General features: G+C 43.1%; 2 protein-coding genes across 2 annotated transcripts; both read left to right on the forward strand.

The window, feature by feature from the left end:
- Positions 1-6147: 6147 nt before the first annotated feature.
- LOC144682656 (BTB/POZ domain-containing protein KCTD21-like) lies at positions 6148-22638 on the forward strand. The gene is made up of 3 exons (XM_078545215.1): positions 6148-6234; positions 17287-17528; positions 21675-22638. Exon 3 carries the CDS (start codon positions 21697-21699, stop codon positions 22426-22428), a length of 732 nt encoding a protein of 243 aa, XP_078401341.1. The 5' UTR covers positions 6148-6234; positions 17287-17528; positions 21675-21696; the 3' UTR covers positions 22429-22638.
- On the forward strand, positions 17539-19478 carry lipt1 (lipoyltransferase 1). Its single transcript, XM_078545208.1, has one exon. It carries the CDS (start codon positions 17633-17635, stop codon positions 18761-18763), a length of 1131 nt encoding a protein of 376 aa, XP_078401334.1. The 5' UTR covers positions 17539-17632; the 3' UTR covers positions 18764-19478.
- Positions 22639-24165: the final 1527 nt, after the last annotated feature.

The following is a 24165-nucleotide window of genomic DNA, read 5'->3' on the forward strand; positions in this document are numbered from 1 at the left end:
TAGAGGATAAAAATAACATCCCAGAAATAATTGTGAATCAGGAGGTGAGAGTGGAGGGCAGGAACTTAAAACAATTGCAACCACTAAGGAAAGGGTACTGAGAAAATTGTTAGAACTAAAAGCTGACAAGTCCTCAGGTTCTGATGGACTTCATCCTAAAAGAAGTGGCTGCTGAGATGCATTGATTTTAATTTTCCAAAATTTCCTAGATTCTAAAGGTCCCATCAGATTGGAAAATAGTGAATGTGACTCCTCTATTCAAGAAAGGAAGGAGGCATAAAGAAGGAAACTACAGGCCCATTTGCTTAACATCTGCCGTGGGGAAATTGCTGTAGTCTGTTATAAAGGAGGTTATAGCTGGACACTTAGAAAATCTCAGTGCAATCAAGAGAGTCAACATGGATTTGTGAAAGGAAAATCAGCATTGACTATTTATTGGAGTTCTTTGAGGAAATAACAAGCAACATGGATAAAGGGGAACCTGTGGATGTGCTGTACTTTCCAGAGGGCATTTGACAAGGTGCCACATCAAAGGTTACTATGCAAAATAAGAGCTCCTGGTGTTGGGGGTAACATTAGCATGGATAGAGGATTGGTTAGCTAACAGGAAACATAGATTAGAGATAAATGGGTCATTTTTCAGTGCAAGATGTGACAAATGGAGTGCTACAGGGATCAGAACTGCAGCCTCAGCTTAACAATTTGTATCAATGGCCTGAATTTTTCCCGTGTTGGGCGGGCTCGGTGGGAGTGGGTGGGGGCGGTCGTGGAGCTGACCACCGCCTGCCATCGGCTCCGCACTGCCATTTTACGCGGGTGGGCCAATTAAGGCCCACCCAGCGTAACACGGGCGGGGGGAGGAGGGATAGTCGGGTCCAGCGCTCTTTCATGCGCATGCGCGCGAAAGAGTGCTTCAATCTCCCTGAAACACGGAGCTGCCTCAGGGAGACAGAAGCGCTTTTGAAAAAAATAAATAAATGCAATGAAAATTTATTGAAACATGTCCCCTTCATGTGACTGTGTCACATGAGATAGGACATGTTTTTATTTTTCAGAAAAAGTTTTTATTTGATTCATAAAAGCTTTAGGAAACCTCATCCCGCCTCGTGGATGAGATTTCCTAAAAAATGTAAAGGCCTTTTCGCCTGCCTGCCAACCGTAAGGTTGGGTGGGAAGTGTAAACTTGAAATTAATTACTTCTTTAATGGCCTTAATAGGCCTTTCAATTATTGGCAGGTGCGCAGCCGACTCTGGCGCGTGCCCGCCGAACGAAATATCGCGAGACAGCACAATGACATCGGGAAGCATGCATAACGTCATCGTGCGTCATTTTACATTCCCGCGTGTCAGGCCTAGCCCCCACACGCCGAATGTAAAATCCTGGCCAATGACTTGCATAAAGGGACTGAATATATGGTGGCTAAATTTGCTGATGACACAAAGATAGGTAGGAAAGTAAGTTGTAAAGGGGACATAAGGAATCAGCAAAGGGATCTATATGCCTTTACCTTAAGTGAGTGGGCCAATATTTGGCAGATGGAGTATAATACAGGAAAATGTGAACTTGTCCACTTTGCCAGGAAGAATAGAAAAGCAGCATATAATTTAAATGGCGAGAGATTGCAAAACTCTATGGTACAGAGATCTGAGTGCCCTGGTATATGAATCAAGAAAAGTTAGTATGCAGGTACAGCAAGTGATTAGGATGGCAAATGGCGTATTGTCATTTATTGCAAGGGGAATTAAATATAAAAAGAGAAATGTTTTGCTACAGTTGTACAGGACATTGGTGAGACCACCTCTAGAGTATTGTGTACAGTTTTGTTCTCCTTATTTAAGAGAGGATATAAATACCTTAGCACAGGCTTGCCCAACCTTATCTTGTGGGGCCACATTTCAATTTTTATCACACTCGGGGGGCTGATGAGCAAATTTCGGAAAGATAAGATTTGCGCAACATTAAACGTGATTTTTTTTTTAAAGCTGATTAGAAACTACTTGCTGAGCAAAAAAATTCACAACAATAAATTGATCATTTTTAAAGATGTGTAATAAGTAAAGACAACCATTCGCATGCGAAAGGGTGAGAGTGTGTGTGTCCAGCTAACTCTGAGTGTCAGGGTGCTCACTCACTCAAACTCACCCACTTTGAGAGTGCCTGTTGCTGTGTGGGGGTGAGGGTGAATAAGAACCCTGCAACTATGAGTGAGCCAGACACAGACTCTCCCCTCTCGATCACCCTCTTCTCTCTCTCTCTCTCACACGCACAGACGCATGCACTCACCCTCTCTATCACACAGACAAACGCTCATCCTCTCTCTCTCTCTCACGCGCATATGCTCACCCTCTCTCCCAAGCATACTCACCCTCTCTCTCATGTGCCTTCACCCTCATGCTCACCCTTTCTGTCACACACACACCCTCTCTCTCACACATGCTCACCTCCTCTCTCTCCTGCACGCACACCCTCTCGTGCATGCTCACCCTCTTGCACACATGCACCCTCTCTCTCTCGCACGCTCACTCTCTCTCTCTTGATATGAGCACCCTCTCTCTTGATATGAGCACCCTCTCTCTTGATATGAGCACCCTCTCTCTCTCGCATACACTCATCCTCTCTCATGCTCACGCACGCCTACTCTCTCTCAAGCGCAGGCACACACTCACCCTGTCTCCCACACATGCGCACGGGTGCGCACACACGTTCACTCTCTTTCCCTCAAATGTACTCACGCACCCTCATACTCACTCACTCACCCTCACACTCGCTCACCCACCCTCACCCACTCACCCCCACCCACTCACCTGCACCCACCCACCCGCTCACTCACCCCCACCCAACCCCTCACTCAACCCCAATCACCATCACCGACTCACCCTCACTCGCTCACTCACCCTCACTTACTTACCCTCACACTTACTCGCCCTCACTCACCTACCCTCACACTCACTCATTCACCCACCCTCACACTCATTCACTCACCCACCCTCACACTCACTCGCTCCCTCACCCCCACCCACCCCCCTCATTCACTCCCACACACCCTCTCACTCAACCCCACCTACCCTCTCATTCAACCCCACCCCCACTCCCACCCACACCCTCACCCAGGCCCATCCATGCCCTCAGCCACTCCCTCACCCACACCCACCCATTCTCTCACTTATCCAGCCACCCTCATTCACTCTCACCCTCACTCACTCCCTCTCACCCTCATTCACTCCCCCTCACCCTCACTCACTCCCCCTCACCCTCACTCACTCCCCCTCACCCTCACTCACTCCCCCTCACTCACCCACCCTCACCCTCACTCACCCACCCTCACCCTCACTCACCCACCCTCACACACATTCACTCACCATCACTCACGAAATTAGCTTGGGGTCGGGGTAGGTGCGATGTGAGCTAGAGCAAGGCCTGAGGCCTAGCTTCACCCAAATGTGGGTGCCCGCCGAGTGGAGGGAGGGCCAAGAGCCTGTGGAATGCGGGGGGAACAGGGGAGAGCCAGAGAAACGCAGAAGGAACCGGGGAAAAGTGGGGGAGAACTGCTGGGATGCGGGGAGAACCAGGTAGAGCCATGAGAACACAGCCGGGCCAGAACACCAGTAGCTGGAGGAAAGCAGCCGCAGGCGGGGAAATGACTGCAGCTGGGCCAGAGCACTGATTGCCATCAGAAACCATGGTGAACGTGCATGCCAAAGTCTCTCTCTCTCTCTCTATCTTCAAATACTCGCAGTTGCCGGTATTCGCTGCACATCCAATTACAGCCTGTTTATCTCCCATGTTTAATGCTGATAGGCTTACTATTGAGCCTATCAGCAGCAAACACGGGAGATAAACAGGCTGTGATTGGAGGGACAGGCCCCTGAAGGAATCTTCAAATGTACTGAGCCATCTTACCGGCGTTTTCAACAATTGTTCCGGCCACATGGAGGGGCTTGGATAGGCCTGTACTAGAAGCAGTTCAGAGAAGGTTCAAACGACAGATACCTGGGATGAAGAGAAATTATCTTACGAGGAAAGGTTGGACAGGGTGGGCCCATATCCATTGCAGTTTAGATGATTGAGAGGCAATCTTATTGAAACATATAATATGCTGAGGGGACTTGACAGGGAAAATGCTGAAAGGATGTTTCCCCTGTGGAACTAGGGGACACCGTTTAAAATAAGGGGTCTCCCATTTAAGATGGAGATGAGAAGAATATTTCTCTCTCAGAGGGTCATGAATCTTTGGAATTCTCTTCCCCAGACACCGGTGGAAGCAAGGTCATTGAATATTTTGAAGGCAGAGGTAAATAGATTCTTGCCTAACAAGGGAGTTAAAGGTTATTGGCGGTAGGTGGAATATGGAGTTGAGACCACAGTCAAATCAGCTATGATATTACTGAATGGTGGAGCAGGCATGAAGGGTCAAATGGTCTACTCCTCCTAATTTGTGTGTTCATATGTTGACTTCTGACCTTATGTTAGAGGGAAGGTCATTGATGAAGCAGCTGAAGATGGTTGTGCCTAGGATATTACTCTGAGGAACTCCTATATCGATGTCCTAGAGCTGAGATGATTGGCCTCCAACAACCACAATCAATCTTGCTGGTTTTGACTCCAAGCAGTGGAGCTTTTTTCAATGATTCCCATTGACTTCAATGTTTCTTGATGTCACACTTGGTCAAATACTGCCTTGATGTTTAGGGCAGTCACTCTCACCTCAACTCTGGAATTCAGCTCTTTTGTGCATGTTTGGATGAAGGCTGTATTGAGTTCTGGTGGCATGTGGCCCTGGCAGAACCCATACTGAGCCACAGTGAGCAGGTTATTGCTAAGTGCTGCTTGATAGCAGTGTCAATGACATCCTCCATCAATTTGCTAAGGATTGATAGTAGATTGATGGGCCATAATTAGCCGGATTGGATTTGTCCTGCTTTTTGAGGACAGGACATACCTGGGCAATTTTCCACTTTTTCGGGTAGATACTAATGTTGTAGAAAAAGTTTTCAGTACTACTGTGGGATCATGTCAGGGCCCATAGTCTTTGCTATATTCAGTGTCTTCGGTCTTTTTTGATATCACGTGAAGTGAAATGAATTGGCTGAAGACTGGCACCCGTGATGGTAGGGACCTTAGGAGGAGGCTAAGATAGATTATCTATTTACTACTTCTGGCTGAAGATGGTTGTAAATGTTTCAGCCTTGTCTTTTGCATTGGAGTTTTGGGGTCCCCCATCATTGAGGATGGAGATGTTTATGGAGCTTCCTCCTCTGGTTAGTTATTTAATTGCCCACTATCGCTCATGACTAGATGTAGCCAGACTGCTTGATCTGATCCATCTGATCCAAATAATTTTGGAATTACTTTGCTCTGTCAATTGCATGCTGATTCCACTGTTTAGCATGTATGTCATCCTGTGCTGTAGCTTCACCAGATTGGCACATCATTTTTAGGTATGCCAGGTGCTGCTCCTGGCATGCTCTTCTGCACTCCTCACTGAACTAGAATTGAACCCTTGCTTGATGGTAACAGTAGAGTGAAGCATTTGCCATGCTATGAGGTTGCAGAGTGGGGTTGAATACAATTCTACCACTGCTGATGGCTTAGAGCACCTCAGGGTTGACCAGTTTTGAGCTACTAGATCTATTCTGAGTGTATCCCATTTAGCAAGGTGGTGGTATGATGGAGGTTATTCCTTGTGAAGACAGGACTTTGTCTCCCCAAGAACTGTTCAGTGGTCACTTCTAGCATTACTGACATTAACAGGTGTACCTGCGACAGGTAGATTGCTGAGGGGAAGGTCAAGTAGGTTCTTTTCTTTTGTTAGCTCTCTCACCACCTACCACAGGCTCACTCTAGGAGTTATGTCTTTCAGGCTAGCTCAGTAAATAGTGGTGCTACTAAGTCACTCTTGGTGATAAACATTGAAGCCCCCCCCCCACCCAGAGTACATTTTGTGCCCATGCTACCCCCAGTGCTTCTTCCAAGTGGTGTTCAACATGGAAGAGCATTGATTGATAAGTTGAGGGAAGGTGGTAATCAGCAGGAGGTTTCCTTGACCATGTTTGACCTAATGCCATGAGACTTCATGGGGTCCGGTGTCGAAGCTGGAAGACTCCCAAGGCCACTCCCTCACAACTTTATATCACTATTCTGCCATTTCTGGTGGGTGTGTCCTGCCAATAGGACAGGACATACCCAGGAATGGTCATGGAGGAGTTTGGCCATCGGCTGCAACTAATGATTTGGTGAGTATAACTTTGTCAGGCTGTTGCTTGTCTAGTCTGTGAGAAAGCTCTCCAAAGTTTGGTACAAGTCCAGAGATGTTAAGCTGGAGGACTTTGCAGGGTTGACTGAGCAGTGTGTGCCTGTGTTGTTTCTAGTGCTTAGGTCGATACTGGGTCTGTCTGGTTTTATTCTTCTTACCATACTTGTATGATATTTCCACTTCCAACAATACTCATCTTTATAGCCTTTCAACTTGGGGGTAGAAATACCTGAGTGTCCATCCTTTAATAAACTGATTAATACATCTGGATGAAAATCCTCTGTTTTTCCGATGAGGCATTAAGCTGAGGCCTATCTCCCCGCTGAGGTAAATGCAAAAGATCCCCTAGCACTACTCAAAACAGAGTAAGAAACTTCTCTGTGGTGTCCTGGCCTACATACTTGTCCTTCAAACACATCACTAAAACAGTCTATAAAAGTGACTACACTTCAAATATTGTTGTTCATTGGTTGTTAAGAGACTTGGGATGTCCTAAGGCCATGAAAGATGCTATATAGATGCAAATTCTTCCTTTAAAGAAGAATCTTGCGTACAACATTGGGAATTAACATATTCTAAGCTGCATTTAACATTACTGAAACATCACAATTTTTAAAAAATTTCAACTCAGCAACAGCAGATTCAACTCAGAGGAGTGCAGGTTGCATTACTGAAAGATCCTGAAGGAGGCAGGAAGGCTCATTACTGGCAGCTTTCAAACAATAAATTAAGGGTGAAGTGACAAGGAAAAACTATCTAAATTTAGTTGTTTGCTGAGTACTATCTATTTATTGAGTCCCTGCATGACAGATCTCCCTACAGTATGAGAGCTGATAAGGAACAGTCCATTACCTGCATCTGCTGGAAGATCTTTAATCGAATAATGGTCCACTCTGGAATGCTCAGCACTTCCAAAACTATCTGCATTGGAAAACCCCCTCTTAGCTGGAGATATCATAATATCACAATGTAAGAAATAGGAACAGGAGTAGACCATTCGGCCCATCAAGCCTCTCCGCCATTCAACAAGATTATGGCTGATCTGATTGTGGCCTTAACTGTACTTTCCAGCCTTTTCCCCCATTATGCTTAACTCCTTTAGTCAAACAAAAATCTGTCTGAGTCAGCCTTGAATATATTCTATGACCCAGCCTGCACTGCTGCCTGTGGAAGAGAATTCCAAAGACTAATGACCGACTGAAAAAAAAAATTCCTCTTCATCTCCACCTTAAATGGGAGACCCCTTATTTTTAAACTGTGTCTCCTAGTTCTAGGTATCCCCACGAGAAGAAATATCCTCTCAGCACACTTGTGATTTCCACATGAGCATCATAATTGATGATATGAAACGTTGTTACATCTCAATATTGTTACCTGTATTCTGTCGTAGACAGGAGTTTGGGTCACTTTGTATTAAGATGTTGCTATTAAGTTAAACACAGCACACAAGGGATTAAATCTACACAACACATAAACTACCTGAGCATGTGTATTCACCCAGAGGCCAGGCATGATGAAATAGCTGGCAAAGCTGTGTTTCTGGTGTACATGATCGGCTCGAGTCAGTTAGCACATCCTAGTGATGTTCACATATCATATTGGATTGGTTTCATTCATTTGAACACAGTGGCAGATGGCAGCCAGGGGGCCCACACTCCACACACACAGAACAGTGGCAGCTTTGATTTGCAGCCCCACTGCCCAATCCCTGATAAAGTTAAGGATGTCAAGTCTTTGGCATTCTATTGAGCTGGAAGGCTGTCTGCAGATTGAAACCAGCCAGTTCAGGAAATACTGACTTGGAACACAAAATTAGACCTGTATCACAGGCTATGTTTGTGTAATTTTTATTATGTTTGATCCTGTGGGAGCGATCATTAGATTAAATTTCACATTTATTTGTTTGTTCATGTGTTATATTAAAGTAAACTAGTTGCTCAGTTTAGTTGGTTTTGTCTCACTTGATTGCTTATCAATCTATCTTCCAAAATGTAGATAAACACCTGTGGAGGCATTCGCAAAGAGTGTTCTGTCTGTTACTGGCATCAAATAATGCTATCATAAATTTGGGCAGTAGAGGTTAACTCCTAATCATAGGGCATTCCCTGTTCCCATTCTGTGATGACCTTTGAACTGGAAAAAGTACAGTAAGGAAAATTTGTAATTTATTTAAAATGTCTAGGGAATCTGTAATTGTTTTTAAGAATGTTTGAAAAGTACTTTTAAGCGTTTGCATCAATTGTAAAGGGATCAGTTGTAATTTTCTTGGATAATAAGAAATACTGGTCCATGTGATCTGGTGACCCTTGACCTCGAAGAAGTATCAATAGGAAGGAAGTTAATATACATACGTCGTGTGTCATGACATAAAGGAGAGCTGAAGGTAGAAGGTGTTCAGCATGCAGATGTAGACACAAAGAGAAAGCAGATAGAGACAGAAAGGGGAACACTAACTCCTTGTGAGGAGAAGAAGCAAATTTCTCTCAGGAAGGGATCAATGTTTCTGTTTGGTAAAAAAGGGGACAGGAGCTCTTGGAGGCAATCTGCAAGCTGGCAAATGAGACTAAAACCTGGAAATCTATGTGAATAGCCCAGAGATACTAAAGAGCTAAGTGTTTTCCCAGAAGTGGCCAAACAATGAACTGGGGTGTTATTGGTTGGTCAGTTGAAACAGAAATCTGGAAAGCTTACACTATCAGGATTGTTGTGACCTGAGGGAGAGAGAGTTTGTAGAAGTGTATCTTGTTGATAATAATTGTACACATGAGGGTCAGAGGTGAAAGTTGTTGGATAGGACTCCTATCCCACCCTGCATAAATAAAGAACAGCATATTGTGGAACTGTGTAGCTATGTAGTGCCTTATGTATGAGGGGAGTGATACGGGTGCTTGTGGTTGTGTAAGATGTATCTTTGTTGTATTAACTATTTAAAGTGAAATTTACCTTTTTATTTGGAGCATCATTTGCCTGTTAATTTGTTTAATTTGTGTTGGTTATGATCTGTGTACAAGTAAAAGCTACAAAAAATGTAATCTTGTTGGTAATTTCTTTACTTGGGGTCATTCGGTAAATTTGGTTATTTTGATTTACGGTTCCCCCATGGGGATCGTAACAATGGTCCACTTATGTGAGAGATTGGTGACACTGAACTTGAGAAAATATCTAGTGCAGACATAAATATTTGTAACATAAAATTGGACTCCATTCATCTTAAGTCCAACCATATAAGATTCTCCTTGCTGGAAGGTTTTTTGTACAGAACATTGATGCAGAGTTTCACAGCAGCTCAACAGTCTGTGTCCCCACTCCTGGTCCTCCGATGAGATCATTGTCCTATGATGAGAAGCTGAGTAAATTGGGTCTTTACTCTCTGGAGTTCAGAAAAATGAGATGATCTCATTGAAACATGCAAGATTTCTAAGGGACTTTATAGAGTAGACACTGAGGTTGTTTCCACTGACTGGGGTATCTAGAGCACAGGGTCATAGTCTCAGAATAAGGGACCAATTATTTATTGCTAAGATGAGGAAAAGTTTCTTTAGTCAAACGGTTGTTAATCTCAGAACTCTCTTTCCCAGCATTTGTAGATACTCCACCGTTGAATATATTTAAGGCTGAGATAGACAGATTTTTGGTCATTCAGGAAATCAAGGGATATAGAGAGCAGACTGGGAAATGGTGTTGAGGTAGAAGATTAGCCATAATCGTGGTGAATGGCAGAGCGGGCTAGAGGGACCGATTGGTCTACTCCTGCTCCTATTTCTCATGTTCTTGAACATGCATCATAGAGATCAGTGAGTTGTTGCTCGGGGCGACTCATCCAGCTGGTTCACTCAAATTACTCTTCCTGTCCTGGTTGGCAAACGGGCCCAGGCAATCACAGCAGGGGCATAAATAGCAGGGTGCATCATTTTCTTTTCCAGGAGGGAAGCACCTTGAAGGAGCATTAGAATTAGGTAGCAGAACATTTAACCCCAATATCAAATTTACCAAGGATAAACACCAGACAAAGAACCCATTACACAATAAAACACACAACAACAAAAAAAAACACACTACAGTGGAAATGATTGCAAGGGTTCCCTAGAGGTGCATTGCAATGATGGTACAGTGATGATGCTTAAGGGTAGTGGGAACTCACCATAAAGTTTGATGGTGTTTCGGGTAAAAATGGCCTTTTAAGTAAAGTGGACAATAACCTTTTAGGTAAAGTGGGTTTGGATTAATGGCTATGTCAAGATCTGAGCAGGTTTCTCTGTTCTGGCTCATTTTCAGCTCCTTTCCCTGAGTTTTCTCTCTCTGCTGTCAATGAATGCTTCTGCAAACTGCATAATTATAAAGCATTTGGCATATCATTACAATTTTGGACACAGTATAATCACATCTGAATATCCGGCATCAGTCTGGAAGCTTTGATGATTACGGTTAAAAAGTGCTGGAGATTTGCTGAGTGGGATCCATTCCTGTTCATGAATGCCTGTGGAGTAATAGAAGGAGCCAATAAATGCTAAGTCCTGGGGATTCTTACCATCCTGTACAAATGTTGGGCCCTCTCCTTTTGCTTCTGATCTTCCTTGGAGTCGGTAATAAAGTTATTTGTCCTTTTAAACTTGGCGTCAGTGACCTGATGGATCCAGTGGTACATTGCATACTGGCTTATCTGGCAGATGTTTCTGTGGCACATTTTTCTTTTCACTCTTGCGATCTGGGCATCTCTTGCATGGCTGACGTTTACTGCCCATCCTTGGTTTCCCTTCAGAAGGTGGTGGAGGGCCTTCTTCTTGAATTCCAGGAGAAAGTGTAGTGACTGTGTTCCTATGCAAAATCTAGGATGACCATATGCTGTCTATTGACTTTAATAGAAAGTAAATTCAGGCAGGGTTTAAAACCAACATTACACCTGATCCCAATGAGCTGATTTGGTTAAAATCAACCCCTCAAAGTCAGAGTGATACATTAACATAGGGAATTTGTTCATCCTGAAGAAAGTATCAGTTGATTGCTTGTTATTAACCAATTAAACAACAGATACACCAAGCTCCAGACAGAAGATGTGACATTGTATAGTTTTGAGATGGCTTGTATGATTCACTCGGCTACGGTAGGCTGACCTCACACACACATTTTCTCTGAAACAGTAGGTCACAAATGAGGCAAGCTGATAACTAAGTAAATTAAAAAGAAAAAAAAAACTACAAATGCTGGAACTCATTGACATTTCAGATATGTAATCCTTCCTCAGAATTATGTATCCCTTTCTCCATGTTTGATGTTTCCTATTGTACAAAAGCAATATTAGGAATAATGTGTCTCCATCGTTTTTGGGCATGACAGATATTTCCAACAGCAAGAAGGGAATGCGGAGCAAGCTCCCATTTCCCACTTAAAGTAGCAAAGGGGTTTATTATTAAATGATAATGACATATAGACACCATTATGATGTCTCTCACATCTCTCAGTGGCTAAAACAAAAACAGAATTGCCTGGAAAAACTCAGCAGGTCTGGCAGCATCGGTGGAGAAGAAAAGAGTCGACGTTTCGAGTCCACATGACCCTTCAACGGAACTGAAGTATAGTTAGGAGAGGGGTGAAATATAAGCTGGTTTAAGGTGGGGGGCGGGGGGAGAGAAGTTGAGGGTGGGGTGGTTGTAGGGACAAGCAAGCAGTGATAGGAGCAGATAATCAAAAGATGTCACAGACAAAAGGATCAAAGAGGTGTTGAAAGTGGTGATATTATCTAAGAAAAGTGCTAATTAAGAATGGATGGCAGGACACTCAAGGTACAGCTCTAGTGGGGGTGGGGTGGAAAGACTGACAAGGTATTAGTTGTAGATTTAAAAATAATGGAAATAGGTGGGAAAAGAAAAATCTATATAAATTATTGAAAAAAAAACAAACAAAAGGGAGGGGGAAGAAACGGGGTGGGGATGGGGGGAGGGGGAGTTTAAGATCTAAAGTTGTTGAATTCAATATTCAGCCCGGAAGGCTGTAAAGTGCCTAGTCGGAAGATGAGGTGCTGTTCCTCCAGTTTGCGTTGGGCTTCACTGGAACAATGCAGCAAGCCAAGGACAGACATGTGGGCAAGAGAGCAGGGTGGAGTGTTAAAATGGCAAGCGACAGGGAGGTTTGGGTCTTTCTTGCGGACAGACCGCAGGTGTTCTGCAAAGCGGTCGCCCAGTTTGCGTTTGGTCTTTCCAATGTAGAGGCGACCGCATTGGGAGCAACGAATGCAGTAGACTAAGTTAGGGGAAATGCAAGTGAAATGCTGCTTCACTTGAAAGGAGTGTTTGGGCCCTTGGACGGTGAGGAGAGAGGAAGTGAAGGGGCAGGTGTTGCATCTTCTGCGTGGGCATGGGGAGGTGCCATAGGTGGGGGTTGAGGAGTAGGGGGTGATGGAGGAGTGGACCAGGGTGTCCCGGAGGGAACGATCCCTACGGAATGCCACCAGGGGGGGTGAAGGGAAGATGTGTTTGGTGGTGGCATCATGCTGGAGTTGGCGGAAATGGCGGAGGATGATCCTTTGAATGCGGAGGCTGGTGGGGTGATAAGTGAGGACAAGGGGGACCTTATCATGTTTCTGGGAGGGAGGAGAAGGCTTGAGGGCGGATGCGCGGGAGATGGGCCGGACACGGTTGAGGGCCCTGTCAACAACCGTGGGTGGAAAACCTCGGTTAAGGAAGAAGGAGGACATGTCAGAGGAATTGTTTTTGAAGGTAGCATCATCAGAACAGATGCAACGGAGGCGAAGGAACTGAGAGAATGGGATGGAGTCCTTATAGGAAGCGGGGTGTGAGGAGCTGTAGTCGAGGTAGCTGTGGGAGTCGGTAGGCTTGTAATGGATATAGGTGGACAGTCTATCATCAGAAATTGAGACAGAGAGGTCAAGGAAGGGAAGAGAAGTGTCAGAGATGGACCATGTGAAAATGATGGAGGGGTGGAGATTGGAAGCAAAATTAATAAATTTTTCCAGGTCCCAACGAGAGCATGAAGCAGCACCGAAGTAATCATCGATGCACCGGAGAAAGAGTTGTGGGAGGGGGCCGGAGTAGGACTGGAACAAGGAATGTTCCACATACCCCATAAAGAGACAGGCATAGCTGGGGCCCATGCGGGTACCCATAGCCACACCTTTTATTTGGAGGAAGTGAGAGGAGGTGCTTGCTTGTCCCTACAACCACCCCACCCTCAACTTCTCTCCCCCCGCCCCCCACCTTAAACCAGCTTATATTTCACCCCTCTCCTAACTATACTTCAGTTCTGTTGAAGGGTCATGTGGACTCGAAACGTCGACTCTTTTCTTCTCCACCGATGCTGCCAGACCTGCTGAGTTTTTCCAGGTAATTCTGTTTTTGTTTTGGATTTCCAGCATCCGCAGTAGCTTTTTGTTTTTATCTCAGCGGCTATACTGCTTCTATAGGATGCACTTGGTAAGCACTGAGGAACAAATGGAAGGTACATTTGAAGGACCAGTAAGAAATAAAATTGATCAGTTTTGAGATCAATGCAGGTCCATTTATTCAAAATGTTTTTGTTGGGTTTTTTTTTCTCCTCAAGGTCATCTCCTGCTTCTCATGAGTCTTTGTTGATTGCTTTGAATTATTATCTTTTGTCTCCAATGCTAGTACTTGCATCAGTAGGTTTCCTAATAGGAATCCCCGTATCTGTGATTCTTTTAAGAAGAAGGGGTGCCAAGAGAATGGTTTACACAAACCACTAGTATCCACACATTTGCATTTGCAAACAAAAGTAACTGGACCTTTCTTTAATAGATGATTAGTGTGTATGGAAGTTTCAACTGTCAATCCAAGTTAAGACAGCAGGCTTATTGGCACAGATACCTGAAGAACTGTTCTACAAGTTGGTTTTTCATAACCAGTCACCGCATGTAATATTACTTTATGAAAGAAGGCATGCTAAGGTGATCATCAGCCAGCACAGATTGTTTGGCTACATCCGCCAAGAAATCCCAATCAATTTCATGATCATCACACTCATTTGGTAATGGCTGTGGGAAGGTGGCTTCACATACCCTGGTTAGCAGAGATGCTCTGCTGTAAACACAGTTGCCTACTAACATCTGTCTCTGGCCTGGCACAGCGAATGAGGGAACTGATCAGTTGCCACCTCCAAGTTGCATGCAGCTTCCTCTTTGGGGGTCACATCTAATCTCCTGCCTTTTCTGCCTTGGGTTGCCAGTTGACGGTGATGTCTTTTGAACCTTTCTAAAGTCTTTTAGAATCTTTATTCCACCATGGACTTGATGGACTGAATGGCCTCTTTCTGTACTGTAATGACTATGATCCTTGTGACGCATTCATTTAATTGTTCCAATCATTTAAAATTTTACATGCACCCAATTTTTCACCCCCATCTTTAGTTTGTAACTTACCTCTAGAAGGCTGCACCGGATCCACAATTTATTGTACTACTATGTTGACTCAGGATACCTGAATGCTATTAGCTATCTATTGTTCAGATGAGATTAACACAGTTTTTTTTTACCTTTTAGACATGACATATCAGAGATGGAACTCTAATTCTTAAATCCCTAAAATAATTGCACAACAAAATTTGTGAAAACTGAAATAAAACCTGTTACAAATGGAAAAAAAGCAGCACTAATATAATTTCTTAAAATTCTTCAAGAGATAAAATCTACCAATGTGGAAAGAAACAGCTCTATTAACATCAAGCATAACCGTTGTATTTTTGTATTGTGTGGGCCCCTTGATCAGATTACCAAAATGTCATTCCTCAATATAAGGGAAGAATAAAATATGGAATATAAGCAAGCTAGAAAGACACTAGCTTGATGAATTTGTGTATATTGAAGTGAAACTATATATAATACAGTTCTACCTGTTCCCCTCCCCGTAAACCAGCTTATATTTCACCTCTTTTCTATTTCTCCCTAGTTCTGTTGAAGAGTCATACGGACTCGAAACGTTAACTGTGTTCCTCTCCGCAGATGCTGTCAGACCTGCTGAGTTTTTCCAGGTATTTTTATTTTTGTTTTTTATATATAATACAATATCTTTGTGATTATCAGAGACATATTCATACATGATTTGAGAATTGTTGGGAATGACATTCAACATACACAAAAATGACACCAATTGAGAACCCATTTAAACATATTGAGCACTGTTAATTTTTAAAAGCATGATGTATCAGAGTTGGACATATGCCCTAGATGTGTGATTTTCAACTCAATTCGTAAACCAGAGTCATAAGTTTGTGCCTAAAACATAAATCACATTACTACCATTGAAAATTAAATTAATTTATACAGCTCCTCTCATGACTCCAGGACCTCCCGAAGTAATTTACAGCCAAAACGTGTTTTTGAAGTGTAATCACTGTTGCAGTGCAGGAAGTATAACAGTAGTACGTATAAATTTTGCTTCCAATTTCCACCCCTCCATCATTTTCACATGGTCCATCACTGACACTTCCTTTCCGTGACCTCTCAGTCTCAATTTCTGGTGATAGACTGTCCACCAATATTCATTACGAGCTTATCGACTCCCACAGCTACCTTGACTACGGCTCCTCACACTCCGCTTCCTATAAGGACTCCATCCCATTCTCTCAGTTCCTTCACCTCCATCGCATCTGTTCTGGTGATGCCACTTTCAAAAACAGTTCCTCTGACAGGTCTTCCATCTTCCTTAACCGAGGTTTTCCACCCATGCTGGTTGACAGGGCCCTCGACCATGTCTGGCCCATCTCCTGTGCATCTGCCCTCACACCTTCCTCTCCCTCCCAGAACCATGATAGGGTCCCCCTCGTCCTCACTTATCACCCCACCAGCCTCCGCGTTCAAAGGATCATCCTTCGCCATTTCCTCCAACTCCACTATCAAACACCTCTTCCCTTCACCCCCCGGCAGCTTTCCGCAGGGATCGTTCCCTCTGGACACCCTGGTCCACTCCTCCATCACCCCCTACACCTCAACCCCCTCCCACGGCACCTTCCCATGCAACCGCAGAAGGTGCAACACCTGCCCCTTTACTTCCCCCCTCCTCACCGTCCAAGGGCCCAAACACTCCTTTCAGGTGAAGCAGCATTTCACTTGCACTTCCCTCAATTTAGTCTACTGCATTCGCTGCACCCAATGCGGTCTCCTCTACATTGGAGAGACCAAATGCAGACTGGGTGACCGCTTTGCGGAACACCTTCGGTCTGTCCGCAAGCATGACCCAGACCTCCCTGTCGCTTGCCATTTCAACATACCACCCTACTCACTTGCCCGCATGTCCGTTCTTGGCCTGCTGCAATGTTCCAGTGAAGCTCAACATTACTGAAGGAACAGCACCTCATCTTCTGACTAGGCACTCTACAACCTTCTGGACTTAATATTGAGTTCAACAATTTCAGATCATGAACTCTCTCCTCCATCCCCATCCCCTTTCCAATCACCCCCCCCCCCACCTTTTCCAATAATTTATAATTTTTTTTAACAACTATTTTTTTCTCTTCCCTCCTATTTTTAAATTTATTTCGATCTATTGTTTCATCTCCACCTTTTAGCCCATTTCGATCCCTTCCCCCCCTCCCCACCCGCACAAGGGCCATCTGCCGCTAGCTTGCTTCCCTTAATGTCCCCATTAGCACATCTTTTAGATAATATCACCACCGTCAACACCCCTTTGTCCTTTTGTCTATGACATCTTTGGCAGTCTCTTCTTGTCCTCAACCTATCGTTGGCCCCCTATCGAGCTTTCCTGTCCCACCCCCTTCTACTAGGTTATATTTAATTTCATTTCTATATGTCTTAGTTCTGATGAAGAGTCATACGGACTGGAAACGTCAACTGTATCCCTCTCCGCAGATGCTGTCAGACCTGCTGAGTTTTTCCCAGCATTTTTGTTTTTGTTCTAGATTTCCAGCATCCACAGTATTTTGCTTTTAAATGTTATCTTAGTTACGCTGTGCTTTCCCTTTATCTTGCTGTTCCACCCCCACCACCCCACCACCGGTCTCTTTAAAATCCATCAGATTATGGACTATGTCAATATTTCTCTTCTAGACATGGAAGTGGGGCCATCCCAGAATCCGCTTGGAGGCTGCAAGCCCTCTATTAAACCTACAGGAACTTTGTTGAGCGGCACATCCGTGTTGTAGATGGCGCTAGTGAGAGTGAGTGAAAATATCCATCTGACGTTACCCAACAGTTCCTTTCGCATTGCAATGACAAACAGCGCATGAGGATTTGGGCCGAAGGAAGGCGTTTCGCTTAGCAACAGAAGTCATTTAAAGGAGTGGGATCGGGTGAGTAAATGCTCCTGACATTCAGCTTCCAGGAGCGGCTGCTTCCATGTCGTTACTCATTGCATTTGGTTTTATTATTAGTTTATATTTTGCAGCCCCGCGCGATGCCCTTGCTGAATGGTGGACTCCGGGCAGTATGGAGAGCTCTCTCCCCTGCTCGCTACACCACTCTGGCCGCTTTGGATGAATCCCGGGGCGGCGGTGCTCTGCTCCTGAAGTCCATGTCCACTGACATTTACGAGAACCTAGCGCTGGAAGACTGGTTACACGAGTACGTGCAGTCCCGAGGCCGGCAAGTGCTCCTGCTCTGGAGGAATTGCCCAGCCGTGGTCATCGGTCGCCATCAGAACCCCTGGCAGGAATGCAACCTGAAACTCATGAGGGACCGAGGAGTGCAACTGAGCCGGCGGAAGAGCGGAGGAGGCACCGTGTACCACGACCTGGGCAACATCAACCTGACCTTCTTCACCTCCAAGAAGAGGTACGACAGGCGTGGCAACTTGGCGCTGCTCATCTCTGCTCTGAAGAGGATCCGACCTCATCTGGACATCTTAGCCACAGACAGGCACGACCTGCTGCTCAACCGTGCCTTTAAGATCTCAGGTACTGCCTCCAAGATTGGAAGGACCTCTGCTTACCACCATTGCACCTTGCTTTGCAACTCAGACAGGTCTCTGTTGTCCTCAGTGCTCCAATCACCACATCAAGGTCTAAAAACCAACGCTACCCCTAGTATACCTGCCATTGTGAAAAACCTTTGTGAAGAGGATCCCACCCTCACCTGTGATATATTAATGGATGCCATTGCAGCAGAGTACGCAAGGCGCCATGGCCTCCGAAGCCAGATCATGCTCATAGATCCTAAAGACAATTTGTTGCTACCTGGAATTGTCAAATTTACCCAAGAACTCAAAAGCTGGGATTGGATCTATGGAAGAACGCCAAAGTTCAGCATCAGCCACTTTTTCTCTTTGGACCATAATTTACCTGGGGAAGACATTAAATTGAACATGAGCATCAATCAGGGCAGGATTGAAAGCTGTAGTATTGAAGTGTTTTCTGATTGGCTACCGTCTGCAATGTGTGACCAGTTAGCTTCAGACCTCATTGGCAACAAGTTTTGCCCTACTGAAACAATGGTTTTGGCAAGTGCTCATTTAAGGGTTTGTTCCCAGGACAATGAGCTTCATAGCAAATGGAATGAACTTTGTGAACAAGTTATCGCCATTATGTAATTTTTAGTCTTCGGTTTTTTTTAATGTTAACTCTACATGCACATTTAGTACTGCCAAACCTACCAACTGGTAGCTCAAATCAAGCAAAAACATATCTGGTTTTGTTTTGTGCAACTCTTATCAAAAATGAGTTTTACGAAAACCTTGTTCTCTTAAAATCTATGGTGCTACGTTAGTAAAAACTGAAATTCCAGCAGTATGAAATAGTTATTTTATTTAGGGAATATGGAAACGAAAATGTTCTGTATGTGTGATGGGCTTGAGTCAAAATAATGTAATTGGTGTCTATTGTTAGGCATATTTGAATTCATCAACTATATAACATACACAAATATTTATGAATAAAATATTAACAATGCAGGGTGCAAAATATAACTTATTTTTGTTGTAATTGAAATCCTTATAATATCTGGAAAATGGATTGTAGTGGTTCAATAAAATGGCTCACCAGCATCTTTGAGAACAATCAGGGATGGGCAATAACTGCCAGTACCACGCGCATCCCATGAGCATGTTTTAAAAAATTAGATTGCAGGGGGTCAATGGGTATTGTACCTATACAGATCAGTGTATCTAATTTTAAAGTATTACACTGACTCACTATATATTTCCAGCATTATCTGTTTTTCTATTAAAGATTTCCATCATTTGTGATTTTTTAATTGGATATTTTTTGTCAAGGTGATGAATAAATACTGAGAAAGCTGCTACACTATTATTACATCTTAAATTTCTACCGTGTACAAAAGAATTTTACACGAGAGAAGAAAGACAGTGGGTGCTGAGTAGGAGGCTGATGAGGTAAAATGCAGTAGCTAAGGGATTTGATAGCATTGTTTGGGGAAAAACACACTTAGAAGATGTTTAACAGAGGCTGGGTGTTCTGCTGCAATTAACCCATCTCCTGGCTTCCCAAAGCCTGTCCACCTTCTACAAAGCTCAAGTCAAGATGTGATGGAAAATGCTCCGATGTGTCGATGAGTGCGGCTCCAACAACACTCAAAAAGCACAACACCATCCAGAACAAAGCAGCCCATTTGATTGGCACTCCATAAATCACCTTAATCATGTACTCCCCCCACCATAGGCTCACAGTGGGAGCAGTGTGTACTATGTGCAAGATGCAATTCGCCTGGGCTTCTTTGACACCACCTTCCAAACCCATGATCTTCACCATCTAGAACAGCCAGGGCAGCGGCACAAGGGCTTACTATCACCTCCAAGTTCCTCTGCCACTGAAACACCATCGTGACTTGGAAATGTATCATTGTTTCTTCATTGCCACTGGATCAAAATCCTGGAACGCCCTCCAAATAAAACTGTGGGGACACCTTCACACAAACTGCAGCATTGCCAAAAGGAGGTTCACCACCACTTTCTCAACGGTGTTTAAGAATGGGAATTAAATGCTGGCCTTCCAGCGCCCCCCACATCCTATGACTAAGAAAAACATGTGATAGCAATTGCTGCACAACAGGTTTGTTTTCAAATGAAATTAGCTGGAATGCATTCTGGGTCAGGGAGTAATAAAACCATGTGACCCAGATTGCTATGTGCTGAGCAATCTTTTCGACTGTAGGCAAGGAACACCTGCAGTACACATTCCAGTTCCTAATCGTTTTCCATCAAACTTTGAATTAAATTTAATTAATTAATTAGGTGATCTCGTTACGATGAGGTGGCTGTGAGAGGAAATAAACATTAGAATAATATTCAAGGAAGAGAAAACGAAGTTTAAATAGGCCTGTAGATCTAAACTGTCTTGAAATGCTTTTGTGGACTAAGGTGTGACTGTATTTGCTTAGTTTAGTGCCATAAAGATAATGGCATACATTAAATGCAGATTATTCTGGAATTTTCGTAGATCAACAAAAGGTACAGTTGAAGAATTCCCCAAGTACATTGTTTCGAAGATGCAATTAATGCCTTTTTTTACGCCTTTTGTAGGCTTTTAATGAAATCCATTAAAGCAATGTGCCCATATCAATTCCTTTTGACATCCACAGTAAATTGGGACTTATAACTTCAAAAAATTATCTTTATTTTCTTTAACGATGCAACAATACTTCACCTTTCCAAGACTTCCTAGTGTGGCGTTTGTCACTTTAAAGTTCACAAGGTGTGCTTGACAGTCCCTGTTAGCTATGATTTATGATTTAGCTCAGATTTGTGAAGAGAAGCACAGCTGTCTGGGGAAATAGTTACTCTGTGGAATCAATCCATTTTTTAAAAAAAGTTTAAAATCTCCCAGTAGTAATTCACTGAGTTTATCTATCTGAGTCATTGAGACATATAGATCAGGAAGGCCGTGGGGTTTGCCCTGTTTCGTGCTGAGCTAACTGATCTCCTTTAGAAGAGTAGCACAGGTACTTCCATTGGCCTTCGTGCTTCTGAATTAGGCATAGCAAAATTATCTGAGTTCCTGCTCCTAATCGCTGTCTGGAAAATAATGCTACAAGTGCAGCTGAGGTGATCATGAGTGAAGATTTGATGAAACTTAGTAATTCTTAAACAATTGCTAGTGAGAAGGGCCCACAGTGCAAAATTATTCCGAATTTTGTGTTAAATGGTAGACTCTCTTAAATGCCTAAAAGGGAAGCAAAAAGTCATGCTGCTTTAGTAGTGAGTGTGAAACTGGCTGAGATTGACCACTTTTGAGGATGTAATTGAGGAAGCTTTAATCTGCAGCTAATTATGTCATATTATAATGGGGAGTGCTTGATGCTGGCATCATTAAAAGTAATTAACATCCCTTTCTAAAAATGAGAATTTTTAGAAGTTCTGTATGCATGATTCAAGACTATTGTTGCCAGGATGGAACATTCTGGGACCTAGCATCAAAGCAGATAATTTTTAAAAAGACATCCTTTTATTTCAGAATTCCATATTATACTCTTTATTTTGCTTACAGAAATTAACTTAAGGATTTCACCATGTCAGAACCAATAACACTGAATGTAGGGGGAAAGTTATACACCACTTCCCTAAAGACTTTAACTCGCTTTCCAGAATCGATGCTTGGCTTAATGTTTGATGGAGCATTGTCCACCAGCAAGGATCGGCAAGGAAACTACTTCATAGACAGAGATGGAAAAATGTTTCGATACATCCTGAATTTTCTTCGAACATCGCACTTGGACCTTCCAGTTGATTTCCAAGAACTGGATCTTCTAAACAGAGAGGCTGATTTTTTCCAGATCCAACCTCTGCTGGAGGCTTTGCAGAAGATCAAGTCCCCAGTGACTAAAATAAAAAAGAATGTAATGCTTAACATCATTCATGACTCATATTTACATACTGTTGGCTCCTATACTGTAAAAATTGTTACTGTTCAAGTATTTTCCACATCGTGTGCCTTATTGAAACTCCTGAATTCTAAATTCTACTATGTTTTCAATGGAGACAATTTATCTACAGGCACCAATCTGGAAGATTCGAAATTTATTTCATTAGAATGGGCTGAAAATACCGGAAGTAGAATGGAAAGACATTATGTAATGCAGAATTGGAAAAGCCTCTATGTTTCACCATCTCATCAGCAAATCCAAAATCTGGAAATGTTTGTTCAGCAAATCATAAAAACAGCAGTGGATGGTGGATTCCTTCTTCATTCCATTCCTTCTGTTTCATCCGTCCCAGTGATCCTGCATTTCACTCAGTATTGATAATACTGCAAGTCAACTGACATAAGTTTCCAATCTTCTGGGTTTAAAAAAAAGAATAACCTCTTCCTTTTTCTTATTTAGAACTGAATTTACTATCAGATGTGTACCTAATAATAAATATCCTGGCGTATAATGTGCAATATAATGAACGTTAATTCTTTGACTGGGAAAGTGGAATTTTGCTGTTGAGATAAAACTTATGTTGCTAGATTCACTTGTTCAAGTGCACTTATTTTAAAATAAATCAGCCTAAATATTCTTATACATTTTTGAGAGTCGCTGAACACTGGCAGAGTCTCAATTCATTTGGACAGGATGTTCTTGGCTGTAGATTAATCACTGATTACCTTGAGGCTGCTTTGTCTGGCAGTCACCTCTTGAACTCATTTATACTCTTTTAGTCGTGTGACCTATCCTGGCAACTTATTCCCTACCTTCTTTGTATAAAATAGGACTTCCTATTGTACGGTGTCATTTTTTTGTCTGATTACTTCTCTGAAGTACCTTGGGATGTTTCCAATGTTAAAGGCTGTATATGATTCCCAAGTTGTTGGCCTAACTTCCACAATATTGGATATTCACTGTTGATTTCTCTGGTTGCACAAAAGAAGGTTTATCAATACTTAAATTAAAATGGAGGCAAAATTTTGGTCCTTAAATAGTAATAGTTTTACCAGTTGAGACTTGGAAAGAAAAACTTACATTTGTACCACACCATATCATTGCCCTCAGAAATATATCAAAACACTTCACATTATATAAATTACTGTTTTGCTACGGAATGCATGCTATTATGTAGGCATATGTGGCAGCTGGTCTGCACACAGCAAGATCCCACAAATAGCTACTGCCAAAGAATTATTTACTGATAAAAAAAATAACATTCAGTTACATCCTACTGGAAATATGTGCACAACACAGCACTTAAAGATAAAAAAGCATGATAATATAGTGGTTATGGAGTTGATCAGCAAAGTTTTATCTGTAAGTTCAAATCACACCATGGTAAATTGCTGCTGCAATTAAGTACAGGTATTCAAGTCTGTGGAGAAACAAGCTCACTGCCTCACACCCCAAAATCAAAGCCACCTCTGAACAGATTTGAATATGATCTTCCCACATAAATATAACTTCAAGGGTTATCGTAATAAAGCTTCCTCCCAAATTAAAAATATTCCATTAAGAAATGCTACACAGCTCAGTGGGTAAGTGCACCACATGGCTTGGTACTGAGCCATACAGATTCTGTGACAAGTTAGATGGTGTCATTGAGGAAGCAGTGTCTATAGGCTGAAGGAATTGAGATGGGGAGTATATTAAACCTGTAGCAGCAATGGGTCAGTTGGTAGTACTCTCATCTTGGAACCAGAAGGTTCTGGGTTCAAGTTCTGCTCCAGGACTTGAGCACAAAAAGCAAGGCTGATACTACTGTACTAAGGAAATGCTGCACTGTCTGAGGTGTAATCTTTCAGGTAAGACATGAAACTGAAGTCCCATCTTCCAGCTGGACAGAAAAGATCCCATGGCACTATTTTGAAGAGGGGGGGAGTTATCCCTGGTTTCCTGGCCAATATTTATCCCTCAGTCAACTTCACAAAAGCATATTATCTGGTCATTCTCGCATAGCTGTTTGCGGGAACTTGCTGTGAAGAAATTGGCTGCTGCGTTTCCAACACTACAAAACAGTTCAAAAGTATGTCATTGGCCGTAAAGTGGTTTGGGATATCAACAAAAAAC

This window comes from Cetorhinus maximus, chromosome 7 (genome assembly GCF_964194155.1).
Source record: "Cetorhinus maximus chromosome 7, sCetMax3.hap1.1, whole genome shotgun sequence".
NCBI lineage: Eukaryota > Metazoa > Chordata > Chondrichthyes > Lamniformes > Cetorhinidae > Cetorhinus > Cetorhinus maximus.